Below are 25,510 nucleotides of genomic sequence, written 5' to 3'. Positions count from 1 at the left end.
ACAACAGTACAGAGGACATCATGTAGTTTTTTTCCTCAGTCAGTATATTCTCACATATAATTTTAATGGAGCTTTCATGCTTTTGATCACAAAGTGGTTTCTAAAAGTTCAAGCATCATATTCTCATTACCATAGAGAAGATAAAGGCAAAAAGTAAAGTACAAGAGAGGCAGGCATTATGAACGTATCCTTTTTATGAACCTTTCTTTAAATGTTTGAACAATATCTGTACATCTGTGAGAGTCTAATTAAAAGTTACTTCTGTTAAAGAAAAAACAAACCAACTTCAATCATATTAGATATTTAATTTACATATGGCTTTAAGGTAACTCTTTTTCATTGGTATATGTTTGCAATGCATAATGGTTATATTCTTTGTAAAAGTTGGTACATGTATATAATACGTCATTTTTTTCATTTCCTTCTCCCTCCCTCCCATCCACTCCCACCATCTATATATGTAAGCATTTGTCTGTAATCATCTGATGTTTAAAATTTAAATTTTAAAACAAAATCAAAGTAAAACATTTCAAAAATTCCTCTTATTAATTAATAACAATCTGTGTAACTTTCACCAGAATGTCTAAATAGGGCAGAAGCCTGCCAGCACAAACACATATATTTAGTATTCTTTGTTACTGATTAGCTTGAGTTTCTAGAACCTGAAAGCAACAAAAGTGAGAGCATTTTTGATAGTAAATTTCCGACATTTGGCTCTGGAAAAGTGTGGGAACAGATGAAAATGATACAATTTAATAAAAATAATGGACTTATAGGGTGTAGATTGTATTGCCAGAAGACAGACAACTAGAGAGATGAAGCTGGGGTGTCTTGAAATTCTCTCTTAAAAAAGGAATACTAATATGCTATGAGAATGGTTAAAATGATGGCATAAATAATGAAAAGGGTAAAATTCACAAGGATTCATAAGCAGGTGTCAAATCATAGGATAAGTCATAAGCTGAGAGTAAAAGTCATAAGGGTTCTAAGAAGTATGTGAAGCTTGAAACCATTTTATTAATGTCTTCTCAGAAATTTTCATAATAGATTGAGGTAACGTTGATGCTATGAACCAGAGCATGAAAGTAGAGAAAACTTTGTACAAAGACATGAAAGACTGGGAAGGATGGAAACCTGGAGTTAGTACATAATTTGCTCAGGCTCAGCTTTTGTGAATAGGAAAAAACTTTAAATGGTCTGTTGCTTGCTGCTTATCTCTTACTCATATTTTGGGTATTTGCAGAATTGAAGCAATATTGAACAAGCTTCTTACAGATAAATGTGCCACAGTGTTTCCTTTATGTTAATTCATTTATCATCACAGGTCCAACCAAACCCCATCACAGGAATCCACAAGAAGCAAAAACCCTGCCTAAAGTGATAATGCTTATCTTTGCTTTGCACTTCTTCTTACTTGGGCCTCTGGTAGGTTACACTAGGGCCACAAACTCATGGTTTTTCTGTTGTGTAATTAGTTGACTCATTACTCGATCCAGGCCTTTACCCTCACTGACTCTTGGCTGCTAAGCTTAGGCAAACATATTCACCAAACCACCATTATGTACTAGTGTGAGAGTTGCTGGACATGGCTGTGTGTGGCTATCCAGTTATTGGAAAGAAAACTAATGATGAGTGCCTTAATTTACTATGTGCTACTAAAAATTGAAATCTTCCTTGATATTTGAAAGACAAATTACTCCATTGTACAAAGTGTTAAGATAATTATTTTTATGTCTAGGCACCATCCCTTTGTATTTAGGCACCATAGAACTGAAACAAAAAACCTGTATATCAAACTGGTTAGCTTCTTACATCATTTTCTTAAAGTAAAGGTGGAGAGCGGGGCTTAGGGAGAAGGGAGACAGAAACAGTAGATCACAGTGTGGATGTTTGCCCTGCTTACTTCATATGCTTACTGCACAAACCAAATTTTAAAAGTAAGGGAGCACCATATAATAGTAGGACGGATGTCTTTATCCTTTTCAAATGGGAAAGGCATCAAGAGATGGAGGGAGGAGAAGGGAAGAGAGGAAAGTGGGGGAAGAAGGAATTGAGAAGTGTTGTGTACATGTGCCAACTCCCTACAAGGAATGTGATCATTATGTAATGCAAGCAATACACTAATAAAAAAATAAAAACTGGAAAACATTTCCCAATCATATCAGGTCACGATGAATAAAATGTCACTTTGCACTTCGTATTTTAAACATCAAATAAGCAGATAGAAGGAAGGCCTGGGAAGATTATAAGAACAGTACTACGAAGTAGACTTGATCCCAGGAAGTCTTCTCCCGGGATTGCCTCAGGAGTCCTTTATTATCTTTTCTTTAGAACATCTACACAAGGAGTTTTTCAGGTTCTGCTCCCGAGGCTACAGGCTCCTGAAGTTTCAAAGTTCTAGGACCAAGGGCAAATTAACAGTCCCATGTTATCAAGAAGGATCGGTATTTTTCAAACCTTTGAAACAGGACGCCAAGGGCCAGGTGAGGTGCGGGGGTCTCTCATCTGTGTTTCTGCCCTGCGCATCCTCAGCCTGGCAGGTCTATTTTTGTCTTTTTTGCTGTGGCTGAGCAAACTGCAGACTCTAGGCTGTACGTGACAAAACCGCTTCTTTTATCTCTCCAGGTTTACACGGGCACTTCTGTTTACCCCTCCCACCAGCCTTTCTGGGCGTGGTGGATTCTTATCCCAAAGTGCAGGCGCCCTCTGCGGAAACCAGGGGCTGTAGGACCGGACTACAACTCCCAGCGATCTCAGCGCTCGCCCGCCGCCCCGGCGCAAACCCGCCGTCGCTCTCCTTCAGGACAGGTTTCTTTTCAGGCGTAGGGCGGTTGCCCCGGAACCTTAGCGCGCTTCAAGACTTCTCTCAGGCCCGCGGCACGAAACCATGGCCTTGTACCTGGGCAGGCTGAGTTCAGGCCCCTGGTGCCGCGCGGCCCGGGTGGGCTGCGGAGAGCTGCGCTCCTCCTGGTCAGGGCGCTGCGCGGCTGGCACGGCCGGTTCCGTGCACTGCCGCGGACTATGGAACGGACCCGCGGCGAGAGGCGGCGCCCGGCTGGGCACTGGGCTGGCCGCGGCGCTGGCGGGGTTAGCAGGGTTGGCAGCCGCCGCCTTCGGGCACGTGCAGCGCGCAGAGATGGTGCCTAAGAGCTCGGTGGCGCGGGGCCCCTCGGCGGCCCAGGAGGAGGCAGAGGACGAGCTGAGCCGGCGCTGCAGCTGCTTCATGGCCCCGCCTGTGACTGACCTGAGCGAGTTGCGGAGGAGGCCGGGCGACATCAAGACCAAGATGGAGCTACTGATCCTGGAGACCCAGGCCCAGGTGTGCCAGGCGCTGGCGCAGGTAGACGGGGGCGCTAGCTTCTCTGTGGACCGATGGGAGAGGAAGGAAGGTGAGGAGGCAGAGGGAAGCCCGATAAAAGGTGGACATTAGGTATGGGGGATAGGGAGGTCTTGGCTCTAGGCTTACTGCAGAAAATGACTAAGAATTGGGGACGGGGGATATCGTGAATATCCACTTAGGGATTGCTAGGTTACAAGGACACGGTTAAGAAGACCGCCACAGAGACGGACAGCAGCCCAGTGCTGGTCAGTGTGTCTTCCTATCTTTTTGTCAGGCAAGTACTAGCCATTTTAGAATCTTGGTAATGCTGTAGAATTAACGAATATTTACAGCCAACAAGCTTGTATGTTCAAGATTTGTTATTTCTCCCATATTTCATGTACTTGTTGAAGTGCCTTTTTTTTTTTTTTTTTGGTCTCCCTTGACCAAAAAAAGGAACTCAGTTTCTTAATGCTGTGCATCTGCCAGCTTCCTCCTTCCAAGGTTCTCATAGTGTCTTGAATTCCCCCACTTCTATTTGCTGTTGCACGGAAAATATTTGGATTCTCAGTTGCTGAACCAAAAGTACCTATCAGACGTAATGTTAGAAGTACTTTATTTTTTTTTTTTTATTTTTATTTTTACCGGTACCAGGCATCGAACTCATGACGCCTGCTTGCAAGGCAAGCACTTATGCCGCTGAGCTAATCCCCAGCCCCGAAATACTTCCTTTCAATGCCAAAATACTAAAATACAAAACACAGTTCGTACAGAGGCATATACTAGCAACCATATTGTTGCCTCACAGTCGAATGTCTCATCTTGATAATATACTTGAAGAATTTCTGACTTTTCCTAGCTAGGAATACCGCAGCATCTTCCTGCCAACAGATTTTGAGCTGAGATTCTCCCACATTTGTATTAAATACAGTTCAGTCTGATTTTCATAGCGTTTTCTATCTTGTAATGTGTTCCACTGAAGGCCACTGAATTAAGTCCCCAATCTCAGGTATGAGCCTAGTTGTGTGACTTTTACAAGTTACTTATTTTGTGTCTTTTCCCCCATTTATAAAATGAGATGAAACATACGCTATGAAAGTGTAGTATGAAATTTAAATGAGATTAATAATGTAAAGTACTTAGAGTATTGTTAGAAAAACGAATGGCAAGTGGAGAAATTGAATCTTTTGCCAGGTGTGTGATCTTCACAGATAGTGTTTTGGCGTTAGGGACCTCAATTTTCTTATCTGGAATGTACAGGGGTTATCCTAGATCATCTTATGACCCATCAAGCCCTGAAAGCTTTTGAAAAAACAAGCCAAACATGAACCTTTATTGAGCAGCAAACTGTGATGATCCTAGTGTCTTAAAACAAAAGCTAGTACTGATGTTTACCCACCTAATACCAATGTCTCTCAGTTTAAGGTTCTGAATTCCTTACAAGTTTGAGTTTCTATTGGTTTTTAATTGCCTGTAAACAAAACTAAAAGGCAGACATCAAACTGAGAAAAAATATTTTCTTAACAATATTCAACTCTTAAATTTAGCCATAAAGAATATGCTTTATGTATACTCATTCCTATTTTTAAATTTAGTTTTCTCTTTCATACCATACCTTTGTGGATTCCATTGTGTATAGTAGTATTGGAAGAGAGTGTAATCTGGTGATTTATTTTGGATGATTGTGTAAGAATGTAGAAGAAATACTTGCTTAGCAGTATGGGAAGGTTTAGTAGTTGCCCACTATTGGTGCCTTCTATCATAAAGATGAATAGTTGTCTGATTTCTTTATACATAAAAATTATTCTGTAAAAAAATTGAGACGCAATAAGGAAAATAGCACCAGATTCTCCCACTTTCATGTAATGATTGTTTTCAGTTTTGCATACTCATTCTTTCGTGTTTCTCCTTTTCTGTCAATAGGAGGTGGTGGCATCAGCTGTGTACTTCAGGATGGTCGTGTTTTTGAAAAGGCTGGAGTGAGCATTTCTGTTGTTCATGGGAATCTTTCTGAAGAAGCAGCAAAACAGATGAGAAGCAGAGGAAAAGTTCTGAAGACTAAAGATGGTAAATTGAGATTATTTTAACAGTCTTCAATAATCTCTGCAACCGTTTTTTCCGTAAGTTTTATTGATAAATTAACACCATTTGGATGGATACATATACTAGATAACCATGTCCAAAATTACTTTTTGAAAATTATATTTTGAGAAACATATTGGAAAACATCTTTTAAATTGATTCAGAAACCACATGAGAGTTAATTTGTGTATTTCAAGCCTGGAAATTGAATGTACTCTCTCCCTGTTTTACTTTCCAGGTAAATTACCATTTTCTGCTATGGGTGTGAGCTCTGTTATCCATCCTAAGAATCCTCATGCTCCCACTATCCATTTTAACTACAGATATTTTGAAGTGGAAGAAGCAGATGGTAAGTATCTCAAGAATTATAGAAAGTATTTATTACCTTGCAAAATCTGAATTTGGAAAGTAAAAATTCAGAATCCTAGAATAAATACCATCTTACCTCGATTGTTCAGGAGCTTATAAGGGTTTATTCCTTCAATGGCTTATGCAGTAGACATGAAAAATAAGAATATATTGTTTAAGCTTGACCTTCCTCCAACTAGAAGGAACCAGTTAATGAACCCAAATTTCAAAATGTACACAAGGTTCTTTATATCTGAAGGAAAGACTCACATGTGAGTTTAAGTTCAAATTGTGAACTTGCTCTTGGAAAATACTTTTTGCATTCTTAGCTTTACTAGTCACCATAGCTTTGTGCAGTTGACCAGGCCTCATGTGCATGTAGTTCCAGCCTGTGTCTTCCATCAGCAGAGCCATCTGTTACCACTTATCAGAGCCTCTGTGCAGTGCCACACCTACTTCTGTTGGTGTCTCTGCAGATGATGACATATAAAGTCACTACTTAATGTTTCATCTTGAAGCTGTTCAGTTTGGTTCAGCCTCCTGATGTTTAAAAATTGGTAACTGGTTAAGGGTATAGTTTAGTGACTGAGTGTGGACTTAATATGCAGAAGTCTCTGAGCTCAATTTTTAGCCCCTCAAAAAAGTTGATAGCTAGTATTGACAACTCAATACTAAAGTATTGAATTCCAAAGTAAGGATACGAAATAGTTATTCTCAAGTGGTAGGCTCCCCTCTCAGCAAATGTTTTCATCCTTTATGGGCAAGACAGGAGGGTGGTCATGTTTTGTATTATCAGCAACATCAGAATCTCCTGCAAAGTTTTTGTAAATTACGTGTACCAGGGCCAGAAACTTGCTTTATAAAATTGTGATCTAGTAGAGGTATTTAAGGTCTTCATATTGATTTCATTGTGCATCTAGTTTTGAGGTTCACTAATTATATTATCTGTATTGGTATTCATCGCCCTGCATATCATTTCTGTCTGATTCTCCTCTTTAATTTCCTTCTTCCATTTTTGTGTAAATTTACCTCTTGTTCCCATTCTAGGCCTCATTGGTCTGCAGAGCTAAATTTAATTCACTTTTTTTTTATTGCCACCTATTTCATATTTAGTTAAGCTACTGTATTAAGTTTGCAGATGTAGTTAATAGTGTCCCAAACGTCAGAGTGCATTGAATCCATGTCTTGGTTTGTGTAGGTAACAAACAGTGGTGGTTTGGTGGTGGATGTGACCTCACACCAACGTACTTGAATCACGAAGATGCTGTCCATTTTCACCGAACTCTAAAGGAGGCTTGTGACCAGCATGGTCCAGATCTCTACCCCAAATTTAAAAAATGGTAGGTAAAGGTAATGAATGCCTCATAACCCCAGAAGAATTTCCCAATCCATTTTGTGTGTCTTTAAAGCAACTACATACTATGCCAGTAAACACCTTATCAGTTTATGAAGACTGGACTCCTGGTTTCTTATTTGTTCAACAGAAGACATGGAATAACAGTTTTAAGTGGCTTAAATAATTTGCTTAGAAATATTTGTAATATTCAGATGTCTATAATATATATTGTATAGCATCATCTTTTTTTGATTCCAGATTTTTAGAATGTTTAATTCTAAACTGTAAGATGATTAGTGCCTGAGAATCATAGGCTCAGTGATCCTAAGGTGGGATATTACATTCTTATGCCACATGAGACTTATGGTCCTGATGTTGATTTAAAAATGTGTAAGGGTATAGGAATGGTTAGAAAATCTTTAGGGAGGGATACTAATGTTCCAAGATTTTAGAAAAGAACAGTAACGTTGAAGACTTTTTTGAAGAAATTCTAATGACAGAGTAAGGAAAGCCACAAATTTTGAAAAAATACAGATGCTTGTTAGAAATTAGATAGATTCCCAGTATAAATTGTTTGGAATGAGAGTAAAAAACTCAGCTTTACTCAGAGCTCATTGCTATTCTTAACAAAGGAAGAACAGAAGGGTTCTGTTCTTTGTTTTGTTTTTAAAGTTAGTAATTATGGAATGTTGATCTCATTTGTGCAAAAGCACTGAGCTTCCTCTAAGATCCTCAAAAAAGATAAAAACATTTGCATATTTTTTTCCTGATTTAATATCACAGTGAAATATTTTTTTCCTGATTTAATATCACAGTGAAAACTACAAGCTGTGGATCAGTGTATATACATGTAATATAGGTATTTTTTCTTTGTCCTACAACTCAACATCCTAGCAGGAGGTAGACCGGTGGAGTACCTTTTTTTGTTTCTTATAGTTACTGAGATAAGGTTTAGCAGAATTAGTTAACACAATATTTAAAGTATGTGTCTTTCAAAGAAATAATGTATTTCATAAAGTTAATTTGTAACTTTATGAATTAAAATCTTGAAATAATGTGATTTGGATTGAAGAAAGTTTTCAAGCTGTTCAGATATACTTTTTATGGATATACATAAAAAGGAAAGGCAGCCTGTCAAAACTGAAGTGATTTATATCAGTGTATTAGTTCTAGTGTTTTGGTGCTTTTTTGTCTTTTGAGTTTAAGATGAGTTTTTTAGAAAAGTATTGTTTGTTTGAACAATTTTTTCTGATTAGGAATTTTTACCATAAAGATCATTAAAAGAACTATTTCCAGGTTGTAAACTATTCTACAAATTTAACATTTCATGGGGGATTTCTTAGTAAGCCTGTTTTCATAGATGTAAAGGTGAAAGACTCAAGAAATAACTAGTAGCTTCATGTGCTGGCTCACAAGGATAAGCCATAACCTGTTTCAAGACATATTCTCAGAATATTCTCTTCTATCAGCCCTTCTCTGTGTTGTCCATGCTGTCTATTCTTCATATTTTACTGGTGAGAAATACCTTGGAATTGTTTACCCTACCTCTTTGGGAAATAAAGAGCTAATTTAAGAGAGCTCCGATCTGTACCCTGGTTGGTGTCATTCTTAAAAGGCTCTGATTCTCCTGCCTCCTCCAGAAGCAGCAGTGTTTCCAAGGGAAGCGGCTTCACTTATTTCAAGAAGTACAGTGAAAACCTTGAACTCTATGGCTCTTTTCACCAAAGTTCTGAGAGCTCTATATGTTTCAGGTAGATTTCTATGAAATTGCCTAGATTCCTTTACAGATAAGAATATAAGGATCTTCTACATTTGCTATTTCTGCAGAAAATTTGTCTGAAGTTCTAGTTTCATTTTTATACTTAGACACAGAGTAAAATTATCCTGGTACTAGTCAAGGAGATTGCTCTGAACTGCAAGGTCCACATTGATTTGTGTGTCTTTTTTACTCCCTTCTAGTCCCTGATTTGACTTTCCTGATTTTTCCAGGTGTGATGACTACTTTTTTATAACCCATCGTGGGGAGCGGAGAGGCATCGGTGGTATCTTTTTTGATGACCTTGACTCACCATCCAAGGAGGAGGTGTTCCGTTTTGTGGAGAGCTGTGCCCAGGCTGTGGTTCCTTCTTACATTCCCCTTGTGAAAAAGCACTGTGAGGATTCATTCACACCCCAAGAGAAGCTGTGGCAACAGCTCAGACGAGGACGGTGAGTAACAAGAGAATAAACTTTCCCCAGTATAAGTGGGGGAAGTAGAGCAGTTATGCTAATGATGTTCTGTTGTCCCCGGTAGATGCATTACAGTAATCATGTGCATATGCACCCTACTTTTTTGTAGCTGATGAATATTAAAAAAGAAATTAAAAAATTTGTATAGTATACTTTATTTCAAAAATAAAGTTTAGTCAATTCATCTGTTAGGTAGAAACTCATAGTAGACATGTAGTTAGTGATTGCTAAGTTCAGTTCAGCTTATTTCTTTTAGTTTTTAGGCAGTGTCCTCCACTTAATGCTAGGGTGTGGACATTATTCAATTTCTGGTGATTTGTAAGTTTCAGAAATGTACTTTTTAAAGATGTCATGACAGTTGTTTTAATAAGAATCATTGCAGAAATTATTTACACTTTAGTAATAAATAGGAATTTTGGGAGCACTTGCTATTTGCAGCCCCCATGCAGGTGTTTTGCGTCTCTTTGTCTCACCAGAACTGGGAGATAGGTGTGTGTGTCATATTCCACATGATAAAATGTATTCAGCAAGGCAAGTTCCTTGCGCAATATGTTACAGTTGACAAATACAAGATCTCAGATAGTGAACTGGTCATCCTAGATGACCAGAAAGCTTAATCTTTTCAGTACACACAGGAAGTTAAGTAGTGGAAGCAGGTTTGTACTCACTGTGATACTCAGCCATGTTCTCTGTGCATTGGGTTTGGTGAGCTAGTTGGCTGAGTTATTTCAGTCATGTTATATTTGTGAATGAATTTCAAATATTCATTCTGCCAGTTTACATGACTTTTTCATTGTGTTCTTAAGGGAGTCCATAGCTATAAAATACATTTTCTGATTCATGTTAATTCCCTTAGGCACAAAAAGCTTTGGCCCCTTGGAAGGTAAAGATATTGCACCAAAGAGTTCCAATTGAAATTTATGTTCCAAGTCTAAAGATAAATGTTTGTATGTATTGTTTTTATAATTGCTTTTGCTATCTTATTCCCATTAACAATTTGACACAGTGAGTCTTGGTTAAATTTTATTTTTAGACACTTTTAAATATATGTTTGGGGACATTTTCTTCCATAATTTCTCAATTGTTCCATTGGCATTGTTTTCTTCCTTCACTGAACATGTATCGCGGGCCTTATATAGTTAGGCACTATCTTAACTGCAAGGTGGGTTTACCACAACCTGTTGAAAAAAGGCTCACCTGTTAGTGACAAGATACATCTAAGAGAATAACTTCAAACTCTAGAAAGTAAAGAGTTCTAGTGTTACTTAAGATTCATTTGGAAAACTAGGAAATTTTGTGAATACTAATAATGTGAAGCACTTAGAACTTCTTAGCTATAGGAATAATGATTTTTTTGTTCTTTTTGTTGTTTTACATTGTTTGACGACAGGTCACTCTGAAAGTACGATAGTGTGTGTGTATCACTGTGTGTCTGGTGTTTTGTTTTTGTTTTTTTGCTTTGCTTTCCACAGTAGTGGGAAGCCAGGGCCTCATGCATGCTAGCAAAGTAGTCCAGTCCTGATCTGCGTTCTCCAGCCCTTTTTATTTTCAGATAGGGATTTACAGGCTAAATTTACAATCCTCTATTTCAACCTCCCAAGTAGCTGGGATTACAGTTGGCACCACCGCGCACAGTGTGTCTTTTTAGGTAGGCAGAAGTGTGGAGTGTTAGATTAATTTTCTATGATGTGGTATATAACTGTTTTTCAAAGAGAGCTTCCTTCCACCATCCTAAAGCACTGAGATAGCAATAGACTCTGAGGCTTAAGATAAACCCACCTTCTCCCTTATAATAGACTCTCAGATATTAACACTGACTTGTTTTTTATTCTACTCATTATCTGCCTTCTTTACAGATTACTCTTCTCCCTGTGTCTATCCCCTGCACGTATGAATCTCCCTTTTGGTGGTCATTCTGGCTTTTTTTGACTGCACAATCCCTTTCTAAGACATTTCACTTGGTCTCTTGCCTTCAGTTACTAGTATTTGCTCCCCAGATGTGAACCACAGTTGCACAGTCATCTTTTTCGTAGAAACTAAAGACCTTTAACTTATTTCAGTTTAGTTTTTCTTTGGGAAAAGAAAGTAGGATAAAATGTAGGCATTAGTTAAGTTGAAGAGGTTGGTTAAAGCCCTAATTCATAGGCATCTCAGAGGAGATAAATGTATGGAAAGGATCAAAAATACTTGAGCTAAGTAAAACCTGGTGAGAGTCAGGCTGTCTTTCATTCAAACAAGTAAAAGGAACATGAAGATCTGTAGAAATTCATTTTGGGAAATTTTTACAAGGGCCTTTGATCCAATTCTTCAAATACAAATAGATAAATAAAACTAAAAAGTTAGCCATCCTTGCAGCTCATGTTCAGCAAGGTAGTGGTCTCAGCTAAAAGGTAACTGAGAGATGAAATTCTTTTCTATAGTCTTAGGAAGAAGTTAAGATTTATCCAGATTATCTTACAAAATGCATGCAAAGGTATAAAATAGTCATTGGTGCATGAAAATGAAACAGTGATAAATAAGTGACGAGAACTAGAAAGTGACCCAGAGATATACTTGGTTGCATTTTTATAGATTCTTTTGTATGATTCTTCAGAAACAAATCACTTTGCAAAGCAAGTTACAGTGGGATTCTTGAGAATATTTTGCTGTGGAGGCTTGAAGATAGTAAACAGAGGGCTGAGGGTTTAGCCCAACAGCACAAACCCCTGCCTGACGAGTGTGAGGTCATGAGTTCAATCCCCAGTACCAAAAACAAAACAAAACAAAAACACAAAAAAGATAGTAAACAAAGATGTAAAGATGTCTGAGAGAAATTGAGACCAAGAGAGTAGTTTCTCAATAAGTTGAGAAATGGTCACAAATGGGGACTATTTATTGAAATTGTCAGATTTATGGATCATTCTGAATTTTCTGGATGGTAGAAGTTATCCTTTTGAAATTGGGGAGAAGAGATACTTTATGTCTCATGTTAAAGGACAATACAGACCTTTGAGAAAAGAGTCCAAAGGTGACAGTATGTAATGAACAATTTGGAAGTTAATACACTGAATCAAATTTTAGTTTATGCTGAGGATATTTTCCTTAGGAAGGAAGCCCCTAAGCCCTGAAAGTCAAATCTGTATCTTTTTTTATTTTTTTGTCTTTTTCCTTTTTATTGGTATCAGGGATCGAACTCACGACTGTCTGCTTGCAAGGCAGACACTTATGCCGCTGAGCTAAATCCCCAGCCCCTAAATCTGTATCTTTTATTATGATTGTTTTTAATCTGCAGGAGGAATGCATTACACAACAGCATATAATTGCTACTTGAAAAAAGAGGAATATCTAGACTATGTTAATTACTGTTAAAGGATTACTTATGGCTCTACCTGACTGTCAGTTACACAAGTTTTACACTATCTTTATAGTAGCAGCATGAATTCTAGGGGATGAAATGAAATCTTGCACTCTGAATATCGTTTTCTGTGAGGAGGGCCAGGAAGAGCTGTGTTACCAACTTCAAAAGGATGCCATTTCTTTCGCACATTGTTTCAGCACCTTGAAGTTTCCAACTTGGTGTCCATTCTGTTTATTTATGGAAACACATAGCCCTCTTGTTTAGTAGCTGCTGTATGCTGAGCCATAATCTATCTTATTGTTTAGTGGGTAAAGTACTGCTTTATTTATTTTGTGTTTTCCAGATGGCAAAAGCTGAGCTGGTGTAGTCTGTGCTAGGTCCAGCCGACAGGCAGGGAAAGAATGCCTCTTTTAAGCATTTGTAAAGGACTTTTGAAAGATTTTACTCAGCAGACCCTTTATGTCATCTGATGTCTTTATTTCAGATATGTAGAATTTAATCTGCTGTATGATCGAGGAACAAAGTTTGGCCTCTTCACTCCAGGATCCAGGATTGAAAGCATCTTGATGTCTTTACCTCTGACTGCCAGGTAAGGAAAAAACTCATCATGGTAGTCGTCTGCCTGTTCCAGCTCCTTCACCCCCACAAAATGTGAATGTTAACAGTGGTGTGTCTTCCCTAAGATTTCTTTGGTTTTGATTTTGCTGATCTTATGAGAAAATTATGGTTAATAATTCAGAAAAATTAAATTGGGTTTTATAAAGGCTGACAGGATATATGACATAGCTTCACATGGCAGCAGGAGAGAGTACAGGAGCCAGAGGCAGCAGTGCAGAGGGCCAGATTGAGCTCTCCTACTGGTTATTTGCCTGGAAGAGCTTTGTGTAGGAATTATGCAACATTTGTGATGAAGTGCTATACTTCATGAAGCTCTAGTTTACAACAGAAGTATATTTTAGCTCTGGATATTAATATTACCTAAGTGTGCTCAAGAATTACTAGGAAACTATTTCTTTAGCAGCAAATATTTTTTAAAGGTCTTGTTGGTGCAAGGCAAAGTAAGTACAGTAGAGACAAAGTATTCTAAGACTTTTTTTACTCCTAGGATTTTATTTTTCATTTAACAGTTATTGTGTCATTTTTATCACTTCTTATATGTTTTTTTTCCTTCTGCTTTGGACATGCACAGATGGGAATACATGCATTCACCCTCGGAGAATTCTAAAGAAGCTGAAATTCTGGAAGTTCTGCGCCATCCCAGAGACTGGGTGCATTGATGCAGGCCGAGCAGCTGTGTGGGGTTTGGAGGTCACAAGTCTGTGCCCCGCTCCACTGGCTGGCCACTGTTGCCACTGTGTGGCACTTAGTTCCCTGCGCCTTAGCTCTCTGGTTTTGTCCTCTGGCCCCCTGTGGACCTCTTGTCCTCTGGTAAGATGGATGCTGTCAGTGATGTGTGGTGGGATGGCAGAATGTCAGAGTCAATTAGTGTAAAACACACACTTTTAGAATCATTTCATATGACTAGTTTACTGAATTTGACATTGAGTTTCCAAGTAATTAACATACTATGTACTTGAAAACTCTTCATCTTGTTTTTGTATTTTATTCTTTAAAATTTTTCGTTTCTCCCACAGAAATCTGTCATGAGATATATTTTATCTTTATTAATGCAGTGAAGTTGAGACTTCTTGGCAATTATACAAAGCAATTTGAAGGCAGAATTTGTTCTTTGTCATTGTTAATGTCTCTGATATAATCATTTTTCTTCAGAGGCCTTAATACTGTAAAACATGAATTTGTATAATGATAGACATTTGGAACCAGTTAAAATTTATCTGCATATGTTACAATTCAGTCATTACTTACAGATTTTGACTCTAATGTGACACTACTGTCATTTAAAAAAGGAACACCTAAGTTGTAATTTTGATTTTTGTGGATAAATTCATTAATGTTGGAATTCTCAGTACTTTTGAAACTGAAAGCTTGTGTTCCTGGATTCTCATACTTTAGTTTTCTGTTCCAGATATTTCTACATGAAACTTTTGACTAAGAATAATCCTAGAATGTGAATTTTCCTTAGGAAATGCTTTTTACTTGGAAAATAAAATGAGAAATTCAAATTAGCAATTCTGTAACTTCTTTATTCTTAAGAGAAAAACAGAATTCTTAATATATGACTTGTTTATTCATATAATAATGTGAACATATTATTTTACTTGATTATGATTTATCAAAGTTTGTAAGAAAGCATGTACACATATTTTTAAACATTACCCTGAATATGTTGGACATGTATGATTATATGTGGCTCTTTTAAGTACTAGAAAAAATAAATGAATTCTTCAACTGTTTATAGCAGATCCACTAATAAATTTTATTGTGAAAAATAAGACAGTATAATAAGTATTTGTATTCTTTATTTTGTTGGGATAGTTGATGCAGCAAAACATATTTCTCAGAACAGAAATAGTCCTTCATTTCTAGGTATTTATTTAAGAGAAATACAAGATTTGTAATCAGTTTTTACAGTGGTTTTATGGTTTGTTTTTTGTATCAGGGATTGAACTCTGGGCTTTCACAAAGAGCTATATCTCTGGTCCTTTTTATTTTTTATTTTGAGACAAAGACTAGGTAGTGAAAGGGGATAAAAGAATATATTGTTAAAGTGATTGAAGTGTTCTGAATGTTGATAGTGGCAGAGGTTTTTAGGTTCTATAGATTTATCAATACTCAAACTTAACAAAGTTTTATTGAATGTGAATGATGCTTCTAGAAAACTGATATTGTGAACAAATATAGACATACAAGGATACACGATTAACTTTTTAAAAAGAGCCATTTCTGTAGGTCTACTGGTCTATTTAGTTGTGTTTATTGGCTATTGTGTTTGTGGCTATTCGAGTTTGGACACTGGATGAAAATGAAACTTCATAATTTTTCTGTGCATCTGTTTGCATATTGTTCAGGAACCTTGGATTTTTTTAAGGATGAAACTATATCTGGAAACTTCAATTACATAACTAGCAAAAAATACATTTCTGCTGTTCTTCAAAGTAAATTTCTCTTAGATTCTTCTTGATGTCTATTTTGAGTCTATTAAAGTAGGGTGCACATATGAGTGTCCTGCGCACCTAAGTCCTGTTGTCTTGCACATGATAGTTATGGTCATTGGACTCTAGGGAGTGAGATGTAAGTGCTCTGGAGCAGCTGTCTACTGCCCTACACACAACTTACCCACTGTAATAATTTGGTTTTTTCCTTTTAAAGACACAACCAGTGATGGGTGATTTACAAGGCAGAGACATTTCATTATTTTATAATTTTAGAAACTAAAATTCCAAGTTTTGATGGCTCCATAGGTGTGACCTCTAGTGAGGGCCTTGGTTGTCTCAACATGGCAGCAAAGTGGGAAGGCCAATGGTCTCCGCAAAGGGCACCAAGCATTGGGGGGGGGGGTGTCCTGTTACAGTTACTCTCTAGGTGATCAGCTGTAATCACTACAGGGGTAGTGGCCCTCACTGACCTGATTACTTCACAGTAGGCCCCATGACTTAAAAATTTCACCACCTCAGTACTACCACTCTGAGGACCAAGCTTCTATCCCATGAACCTTTGGAATGCAAACCATGGTACATCTGTTTCACTGGTTATTTAAGACAAATCATTCTGCACTCTAAGGAGTCCCAGATCTGAAAGGCAAATAATGTGTTTCTTTGGGATTTACCCTTCCACTTGTGTTTTTTTTTGTTGAAATTTATCAGCACAGAAAGGACCTGCACATCTGTGCCTAGGCTAGGGTAAGTCATGGCAAAGTCCACCTCAGACTGTAGGGCACAGAGCCTTCGGGTACATCAGATCATGTATTCTACAAAACAAGGCAGAACCTGATTTTCTGATTCATTCTCTGAGGTCACTTCTTCCACATTTCCCTGGGCACAGTGAGTCACTAAAGCTAGTTCTGGATTCAAGCGGAAGAATTCAATCCCAACTGTTTAGGGGAGAGGCGTCAAAAAATTTGTGGCTTCAAAACCATCTCCTAGCTTTTCAAAGCCAAAACCACAAAATAGATTTGACTCTTCCTCATTGCTCTAGTCAGTTCCTGTTTCTGCCTTTGAGACATCTGATTTCCTTCTTCCTATTGCCAGCACCCTAGTTTGACCTCATAGTATCTCTCACTTAAGTTTTCCCAATATCTTACCTCCATTCTTTTCCTTCAGAATTATTATCCCAAATTCCATTGTTACTATCCTGATGAAAGATTCAGGGCACTTCTACTAAAAGGGTTTTAAACTTTACCTCACATTCAGTACACCCCACCATTGGTCTCTTGATTTTTTTTTTTTCAGACTTCTATATTTTTCTCATGTGGTTCAATATAAGACTGTTTTTTTAACCATCTCAGAATGACATCCTATCTGGCTTATCCTCCTAGAGCTGCTCTCTCGTTAGAATCTCACATACTCCTGTCCTTTTCATGTCCTGTTCAGATCCCCTCTCGCAATCCTTTGGAAACAATGTCTTATATCCTTTCAGCACTTTTTAGTATTGCTTTCACCACAATCTGTATTCACATAGTTGTTCAGTGTACGCAACACTGTACAAGATATTTAAGATGTTTTCCTTTATTTATAATACCGCCTTATGAATGACCTGTTAAGTTTTGTTTTCCAACATTATTTTTCAATGTATTGTGTTTCCAAAATTAGTGTGGGATGGCTATCAGTATAACCATCTTATTTGTAGTCTATAAAAGCAGAGGTTACCAATATACTTTTCTTTAAAGCCCATATAGATTTTGTTTTCAAGGGTGTATTTTTCCTACCAGAAGCATTAATTATGTAATTGAAACCACATGTAAAATTTAATTCTTCCCAAAGAAATACACATTAAATTCTAATGTCATAATAAATCTTATGTAACACATTCCAGTTAATGAAGCTTAGCTCTTTACAAATGACTAATTCTTTTTTGTTATAGGGAACAAGTTGCATATTGTACAACATAAAACTTAACAGACTAGTTTCTACAGGTGGTTTTAAACTCAACGTGTCAGCAGAGCAACGTAATTAAACCACATTCCATATTTTCATCAAGGTACCTGGTTCTACCCACTGAACCAGTATTTTAAAATATCTCTCACCTGCTAATAACCTTCCACATTTCAAAATATGTTTGGATATATTATTTGACAGAATTTAACCCACTGTGGTTCCAATGAGTTGACAGAAAGATAACCACTTAGGCAAGCAAATGGACTTCGTAGTCATTTAGAATTGTGGTATCATCCCTTCACAGATGGATTTGCTTATAGAATAGTTGGAAATCTATCAAACTTAAGTTTGATAACATAGCAGGTTGAATGCCTCTGTTATTCAACAGCAAGTAAATAATGCATTACAAATTAAAACCTTCATGTTGATGCTTAGGTTAGGTCATTGTTACTTTCATTCTCCAATTCAGTGGGGCTACAAGCCTTCTAGAATTTGTTCCACCCTGGGTTCTTGACATTCTAACTATGAGTATGATATGCAAGTCTGAGCCAACTTAATTTCTGGTAGTTCATGTTGTATCTGAACTGGTTTAGTAAATATCCTCAACAGATATTTTAATTACTATCTGTAATACCACAAACTAACATTTGCTGAAAATAGTTTTTATTTTCTAATATGTATTTAATTTTATTTTATATGCCAGTGGTGATGACTCTGTGGCACACATGCTGTAGTGGACTGTTTGTTATTGAAGGATCGAGGTCCATCATCACTGTTGCACACTATTTATATGAAGATATACATAAATGCAATGTATTTTTAGGAAGCAAAGAACAAGCACCTACTTTTCATATTTCCACTCTGCCTTTGCCCCTGCCCGCTTTAGTAATATGAAGGAGAATTCATATTTTCCTTATAACCTCAAAAGCCAGTCTTAGCTGACAACTTAGCTTGTGCAGCGGGAACAAGACCTCCCTTTTGTGCCCTATTGAAATCTATGACTCATAGACCGTCTGGACGTGAGAAAATAGTTACTGCGATGTGTCACTAAAATGGAATGGTTTGTTAAATAAATCTATAGCTAGAACATGTTCGATGCCATTAACAAACAACCCAGAAGAGTCGTTTTAATGAGCTAGAAATGCCTGCAAGTCTTCTGTGCTAGTATTTAGGAATGTGAGGCTGCAGCTCAGCTTAGAAGTTCAACCAAGTAACACACTTAGCAATTATTTTTGTAGAGGTGATAATTGAAAAAATAGGCAAACCACCTTAGGAGGTATAGGTAGTCTGATAAGAAAAGAGGTAACAGAGTTAAGGAGTGAGGCAAAGATATGAAAAAAAATGTCAAGGAAGGGGCCTTAAAGCAACTACAATGGGTTAGGGAAGAAGCAAATCAAAAGGCAGAAGTTGGATGTGACTGTAGTAAGGGTGAAAACATAGCAACTGTTTGAAAATAGAAGGTGTTAACATGGTACGTATGCCATTTGAATACCTTTGGAAGTAAGTTCTGAGTTAAATCCACATTATAAAAATGATCCTGGTTATTAACATTGATAAAGCCTCAGATACTAAAATTTGGGTAATAAAATTATTTCTGTTAATGTGTCAGACAGCATCTCCATTTTCTTAAACTATGCTTACACATGACGTCTTTGAAAGAACCAGTAGGTGGAGCTGGTTTGCTGGTGTTTTGGAGGGCGAAGGAGAGGAGAAAGTAAAGAGAGGTGAGGAAGAAGTGAGGGAAGAAGGAAGAAAGAAAGGTAAAAGGGGTAAAAGGAAAGACTAGAAAAGAAAGACACAGGAAAGGAGGGAACAAGTGAGAACTACATGAAACCCACGTTTTTGTGAACTGTGCTATCAGATTATTTAGGAGTCACTACAATATTGAATCAAGCTTTGCTGCTTATGTCTTGCTAGTGGTTTCAGTGTGTTGCATTTCTTACACTGTTTCTGGGATGTTCTGAAGCTGGCAATGTCTACAGTTGCAATGTATCCAGGGCAGAGTTCTTTGAGTTCCTAGAGAGTCCCTGAACTATTTTACCTGGAATCATGAGACACAAAATGTGTACATTTTCCTGGGTCCTTGATTTTCTATGCATGTTCAACATAAATAGCAAATAATGGTAGTTTGGCTCTCAAAGCATACTCTATCCAGACAGTGCATATGATACTGTAATATATAAAGATAAGAAAATATCTTTATCATTTCAATAACTTTGTGTGTAATTTAATTGTATTTATAATAAGTTAGTATACTATTGCATACATTTATACAGATAAGAGCATATTTGGGGAGTACAAAATTAGCATATAATATTCAAAATTTATTTGCAAATAGTTTATAGTTTTTTTATGTTTTGGGGCACTAAAAATGAAAAGGTCAGAAGGAAGAATAGAGTATCTTGATTTATCAAAGACAAAAAAGGCTGGATTCTTACTTACGGTTGCAGTTATAGGGAAGGAAATGGAAATATGCTATAGTACTATCTCAAGAAATGAAGAGCTAAGAAATTAAATGATATTATTTAAAGGTAAAAATGTAAACCAAAGTGAGAGACTTTAGACTAAACACAAAATATGCTGATGTTATTGCAAGCATACCTATCCCATATTAATAAAAGCATTGTATCATCCTACTGAAATACTATATTTCAAATGTAACTATAAAATAAAACCCAAATATGTTATATAAGAGAAACACAAGACAAAATGCTTCAGAAACTAAAAAATGACAGCTAAACAAGGTAAGTACAAAATTTTTTAAAATGAAGGGGTTATAGCAGCCACCATGGAATTGACATCTCAATGCATAAAAGAAAGAAATTAACAGTACTTAAAATGTGAATGTAAAGAAGTATGAATACTAATAGGCCAAATAATTGTTCTAAAAGGAAAAAAAAGCAACTAAAATAGTCATAAGGAGCAACTGAATTGAAGCACATTGTGAGAGATAAATTACTGTACTTCTAAATACCTGTCAAGAATAAATAAAGTATATAAAAATGTAAAAAATTTAATTCATGTGGCTAATAAGATATTTCTAATTTACACACATTTTAAACTTTGCACTCTGAAAGTGGAGCTAACCAAACTACTTGTGAGACATTTACAAAATTTGTCATATTATAAATTATAAATTTTTTTTTAAAATAGAAATTTTATTGGCAATTTTCTCTAATCATAAATGATCAAACAAAAATTAACAAATGCATAAAACAATGTCTCATATCATGTAAATTAAAATAATCTTTATCAGCCCTGGGCCAAAGGGGAAATATAAACTAAACTTACTCAATATCTACTAAATACTGTTAATATAAACAATATGGTCAGGATGTGTGGATCATATTGAGCATTAAAGATTTTAATATTTATTTTGATAAAAAGATAAAAAGAAACTTTTTAACCAAGAAGTTACAAAAGACAATAAAATCAACCAAGGAAAAGTGAAAATATTTAGACAGAAAATGTTAATTATGCTGAGTTTCACTAGTGTTATTTAATATTGTATTAGAAATGCTAAACTCATAGAACTATTAAAAATAAAGATTAAAGAAGTAAATAGATTATAATAATAAAAACTTGGAAGTTAAATCAATAGGAGAATAGATGAATTTTGGCATATTGATAAAATAGGATGCTATAGGTTTCACATGATGAGATCTCAAACATAATATTGAGGGAAAATAAAATGGCCTTCAGGATAATAATTATATGATACTTATGATTCCCTTTGTTGAAAACTCAAAACATGGAACGCTAGGCCATAGGCTGTTTAGAAACAGTGTGATGAAATTTAAGAAAAAAACAGAGAAAAATACCAGACTCAGGTGAGAGCCATGGAATTGAGGCAACATTCATGAAGGACTTCACAGTTTTTAGTAGATTTCTACTTTTTGAGCTGGATTATGGTACATAACTGGTTGTTGACATGGTTTAATAGCCTATTTCCTAACTTTCTACTTCTATTTTGCAAATATTAAGGTATATTAAACTTCGTCAGAAAACCTTTTTTTTTCTAATTAAGAAACTTAAATCAGAAAACCTCTTTTTTCTTAACAGAGATATTAACATCCATCTTGATTTGTTGTTGGCATCTTGATCTATGTTCCTTTGAAAATATTTCCCCCTAATATTTAAATTAACTTACATCCTTTATGGGAATTTTGGAAAATAAAAATTTCAAGGAGATAATAACAGCCATATTTTATTCCATCACTCAAAAGTAACTATGACCACTCAATATTTTGGTGTATTTTTTTCTATGCCACATATACCATATCTATATACCATATCTATGGTTTTGTATCTTGGTTTCTTCCTCTGAACTTTGCTCTTTTTAAAATATTCCTCCTTACAATTTAAACACTTCAAAGGCGAAAGACAAACTGACGCTGAAAATAGGGGCTTTCCTGAAAGCAAGCTACAGTGGTGGGTGGTGGTGGTGGAGGGGCTCTAACTTAACTGCCTACCGCTTTCCTCCTTGGGGACTTGACATCTAGCTGGATGGGAGATTTAAGAACTTTTTTCTGCAGAAAATAAATAGTTCCTGAGAAAAGAAAAGTACTTTACCCCTGGAGGCTTTAATATTGATATCCCCAGATAACAAAGGACAGCTTTTCCTTTTGACCCCTAGATTTCCCCCAGAGCTTCCGATCATCTTCTTCGTGTCTTTTTATAGGAATGAATGGCTAAGCATCATCAGACCTTTGTGGAAAATCTTCAGAAACAGACCTTTGTAGAAAATCTTCAATGATGGAGAAAAAAAAAAAATAAGCCAAGAGACACAGATTAGGTAGATCTCTAAAATACTCAGACACCATGAAAGTGAATAATGTCAATTGTGGAGATAAATAGAAGACTGAAAAGACTTAAAAGTGGTTGCATGTAGACAGCAGGATAAGAAGTTGATGAAAGGAATTAATATTTTTGCTATAAACTACTATTAATTGATTTTAGGATTTATTTCTCATTGTACTTATCACTAAACATACAGAAAGGTAAAACCATGGAGTTTTTTAAGCTCTTGAAACATCATTGTATTTATGTATATGTTTCCATCACATAAGTGATTGTTATCAGAAAGAATTTGCCATCGTTACATTAAATTTTTCATGAATTGGCATTACTTTATCAGCATGCTTCCTGTTTTGACCTCACTGTTAAGATTCATGATATACACATTATTTTTTAGCTACTTTTCATTTTAGGAAGTTCAGTTTGTTGTAGCTAGTTTTCAGCTTTCAGAAATTAGGTTTGTTCAGGGGAAGTAATTATCTAACAGTTCCAAAGTTCTTAAAAGTTTCATAGAATTTCCTGATTGGTATCCAAGTATGTTTTCTACCTAGTCTAATACGTAAAATGTTTATGAAATGCGATCCATTGAACAAATTTTGTATACCTCAAAGTACGTGGCAAAAATACTTCAGAGGGCGAGTGCTGGTTGATACTGGAGATCAGTGACTGCTTGAATGGTTTTTGCTTGAGAGTTTAGAGTTACATTTAAATTAATGACTCCTGAACAATTTCACACTATTTTGGGGGTTAGATTTTCTTTTCTTTCTTTCTTTCTTTTTTTCTTTCTTATTTTTATCGGTACCAAGGATCGAACTCAACAACCACATGCTTGCAAGGCAGGCGCTTATGCTGCTGAGCTAAATCCCAAGCCAAGGGGGGTTTTCTAAACACAGCAGCCCACTAACTTAACCATGAAAATATCTCCTGAGTGCTAGACAAACAAGTATATCATGTTGGTACAAAAAGACACCTTGAAAAAGAAGACTAGTTTTGGTCACTTTACTTTATGCTTTCTTTAAATTATATTTTAGTGAGAATTTGAAGGAGATGCTAACAAAACTTAAAAACTTCACGATAGTTTTCTTGGCATTCAGTAGAAGAGGAAAATGAAAAGAAAGTTAATTAAGGAAGAAAACTCCTCAACTACTTCCTGCCCCCTTGGTTACCACCAAATTAGAGAGCTTGTGTCCCTTGATGAGAATCTATTTATTTAAACTTCTAATTTCCCCCCCCAAAGGAATTAAGGTGACATACAATGATGTATAAAATTTAATGGAATGAATTTAATTAAAAAATAAGAAAAGTTAGCAAAGGTGAAATCAGAGCAGGAAATTAGAATTAGGCAGGAGTGAAGTCACTATCCAAATTTAAGAAGCCAGTTTGGCTTAGTGCTATGTTTCTGGGTATTTTGTGTTTTGTTTTTTTGGTTTGTTTGTTTTACAAACTTTAAATCCCTCCCTTTGAATGTGATGACCACAATGTACCTGTATCAGGGCTTTCAAGAGATATAGAACCAAATATATATATATTTACTTTTTTAAAGTGAAGGAATTAGTTCATGAATATGGCAGGTGGCAAGTACAAAATCTCCATTTCTAGGGTGCTGTACATTTACCTCTTGCTTGAGGGAGGCCAATCTTTTGTTCTATTTTGAATGTCCACTTTTTGAATGAGACCCATTTACTCATGCAAGGAAAACTGCTTTTTACCTTTTCTAAAAATCCTGTCATAGAAACATCCTGAACAATGAATATCAGACCACATCTCCACATCCTGGGGTCAAGCTATACTGTTAGGTAAAACTCATCCATGGCTTATACTACTAGAGCCTACTACTTGCCTTTGCCCTCGATCTTGCTTTTCTTTTCTTTTCTACCCCAAAAGTTTCTTTTACATTTTACTCCTTTTTCCCTCCCACCTTAAACTAAAGAGACTTGTAAGAATTGTGCAAGGACTCTAGCCATGAACACATATTTCCCAGATTGGGTGAGGTTTCTCTCCTTATGCCAATGAGTGCTTATGGGCTAGCTCCTGGGGTCTCCTGGCTTCCAACTTAGCTCTCTTCCAGTGGCTCTGCCTCCCTGTCTTCTCCATTGCCAGGTCTTTGTGCAACTTTCTTATCTTACTACAGATCCATCATGAAGCATTTCTACTAAAGAGTTTTACAGTGGGAACCAGGTTTGCTGTGCTGGGCCATATTTTCTAATGTGCTAATGAAGTACACAAGGCTGTGGCATTAACAGTTGGTTTCTCATGAGGGTGGACAAGCAGGACAGTTAGTGGGAAAAGTTCCACCAGACCACGTAGTCTAGAGCATCTCTAAGGTGGGAGGAGTCAGTCTGCCATGCTAACTCTCACTCCCTTGAGGAGTAGGGAGCCCTGATCATAGCCAGTGGTTACTGCGGTGAATTGCTTTCCTTGACAGGGCTCTGAAGTTTATGAGGAAAGGTAGCTTTCTAGCTTTTTTTCCAGAGGGAAAATAAAAACAAAAATGAAAGAAAAATGAGACAAGTGGCAACACATGAAATTTTTTAGGCAGAAATCCACATTATCTGCTTCCCTCTCCCAATTCTTTTTTAAAAATATGTATTAGAGGACCGGTAAATAACATGATGATCATTTCTGAAAGTTCATAGTATTCCCATAAGAGCTAAGGCCAGATTTCACTCAGACAGTCAGAAACAAGCTAAGAAACATCTGAATTTAACTCACCTGAAAAATTAAATGTGTGCCTCCAAAAATTACTTGCAGAAATAAAGGAAATACATTTGGGAAAACTGTAAAGTGTTTATTGAAATTAGGTATTTGGTAAATCAGTTAAAACAATATGTAAATATTAAAACAAATGATCCAGTATTTCATATAGGAAGCTGGCCCTATACCTATTAGCACTTTAGAGGTAGGAAAAAGTTAAAGATTAAAGAGAGAAAAATTTAATCATTTTCACATCATGTTTGCTTCCTTACAGTGGAAAATATAAATGGCCATATATCAAAATAACTTTTTTGAGAATAACAAATGTGAGTAATCTGATGAATGAATTTGGCTGGAAAAGTAAAAATCAATTC

The 25,510-nt window shown here is 36.4% G+C and overlaps 1 protein-coding gene across 1 annotated transcript; it reads left to right on the top strand.

The window, feature by feature from the left end:
- Positions 1–2,640: 2,640 nt before the first annotated feature.
- Positions 2,641–15,044, top strand: Cpox (coproporphyrinogen oxidase). Its single transcript, XM_003469207.5, has 7 exons — positions 2,641–3,389; positions 5,243–5,386; positions 5,640–5,750; positions 6,948–7,089; positions 9,075–9,293; positions 13,136–13,240; positions 13,841–15,044. The coding sequence occupies exons 1-7, from the start codon at positions 2,888–2,890 to the stop codon at positions 13,926–13,928; spliced, it is 1,311 nt and encodes a 436-aa protein (XP_003469255.1). The 5' UTR covers positions 2,641–2,887; the 3' UTR covers positions 13,929–15,044.
- Positions 15,045–25,510: the final 10,466 nt, after the last annotated feature.

Source organism: Cavia porcellus, unplaced genomic scaffold (assembly GCF_034190915.1).
Source record: "Cavia porcellus strain 051 isolate PalLab524CR breed Dunkin Hartley unplaced genomic scaffold, mCavPor4.1 scaffold_15, whole genome shotgun sequence".
In the NCBI taxonomy this organism is placed as follows: Eukaryota; Metazoa; Chordata; class Mammalia; order Rodentia; family Caviidae; genus Cavia; species Cavia porcellus.
The sequence above is the reverse complement of the archived record's forward strand: the minus strand, read 5'-3'. Positions and strand labels throughout refer to the sequence as shown.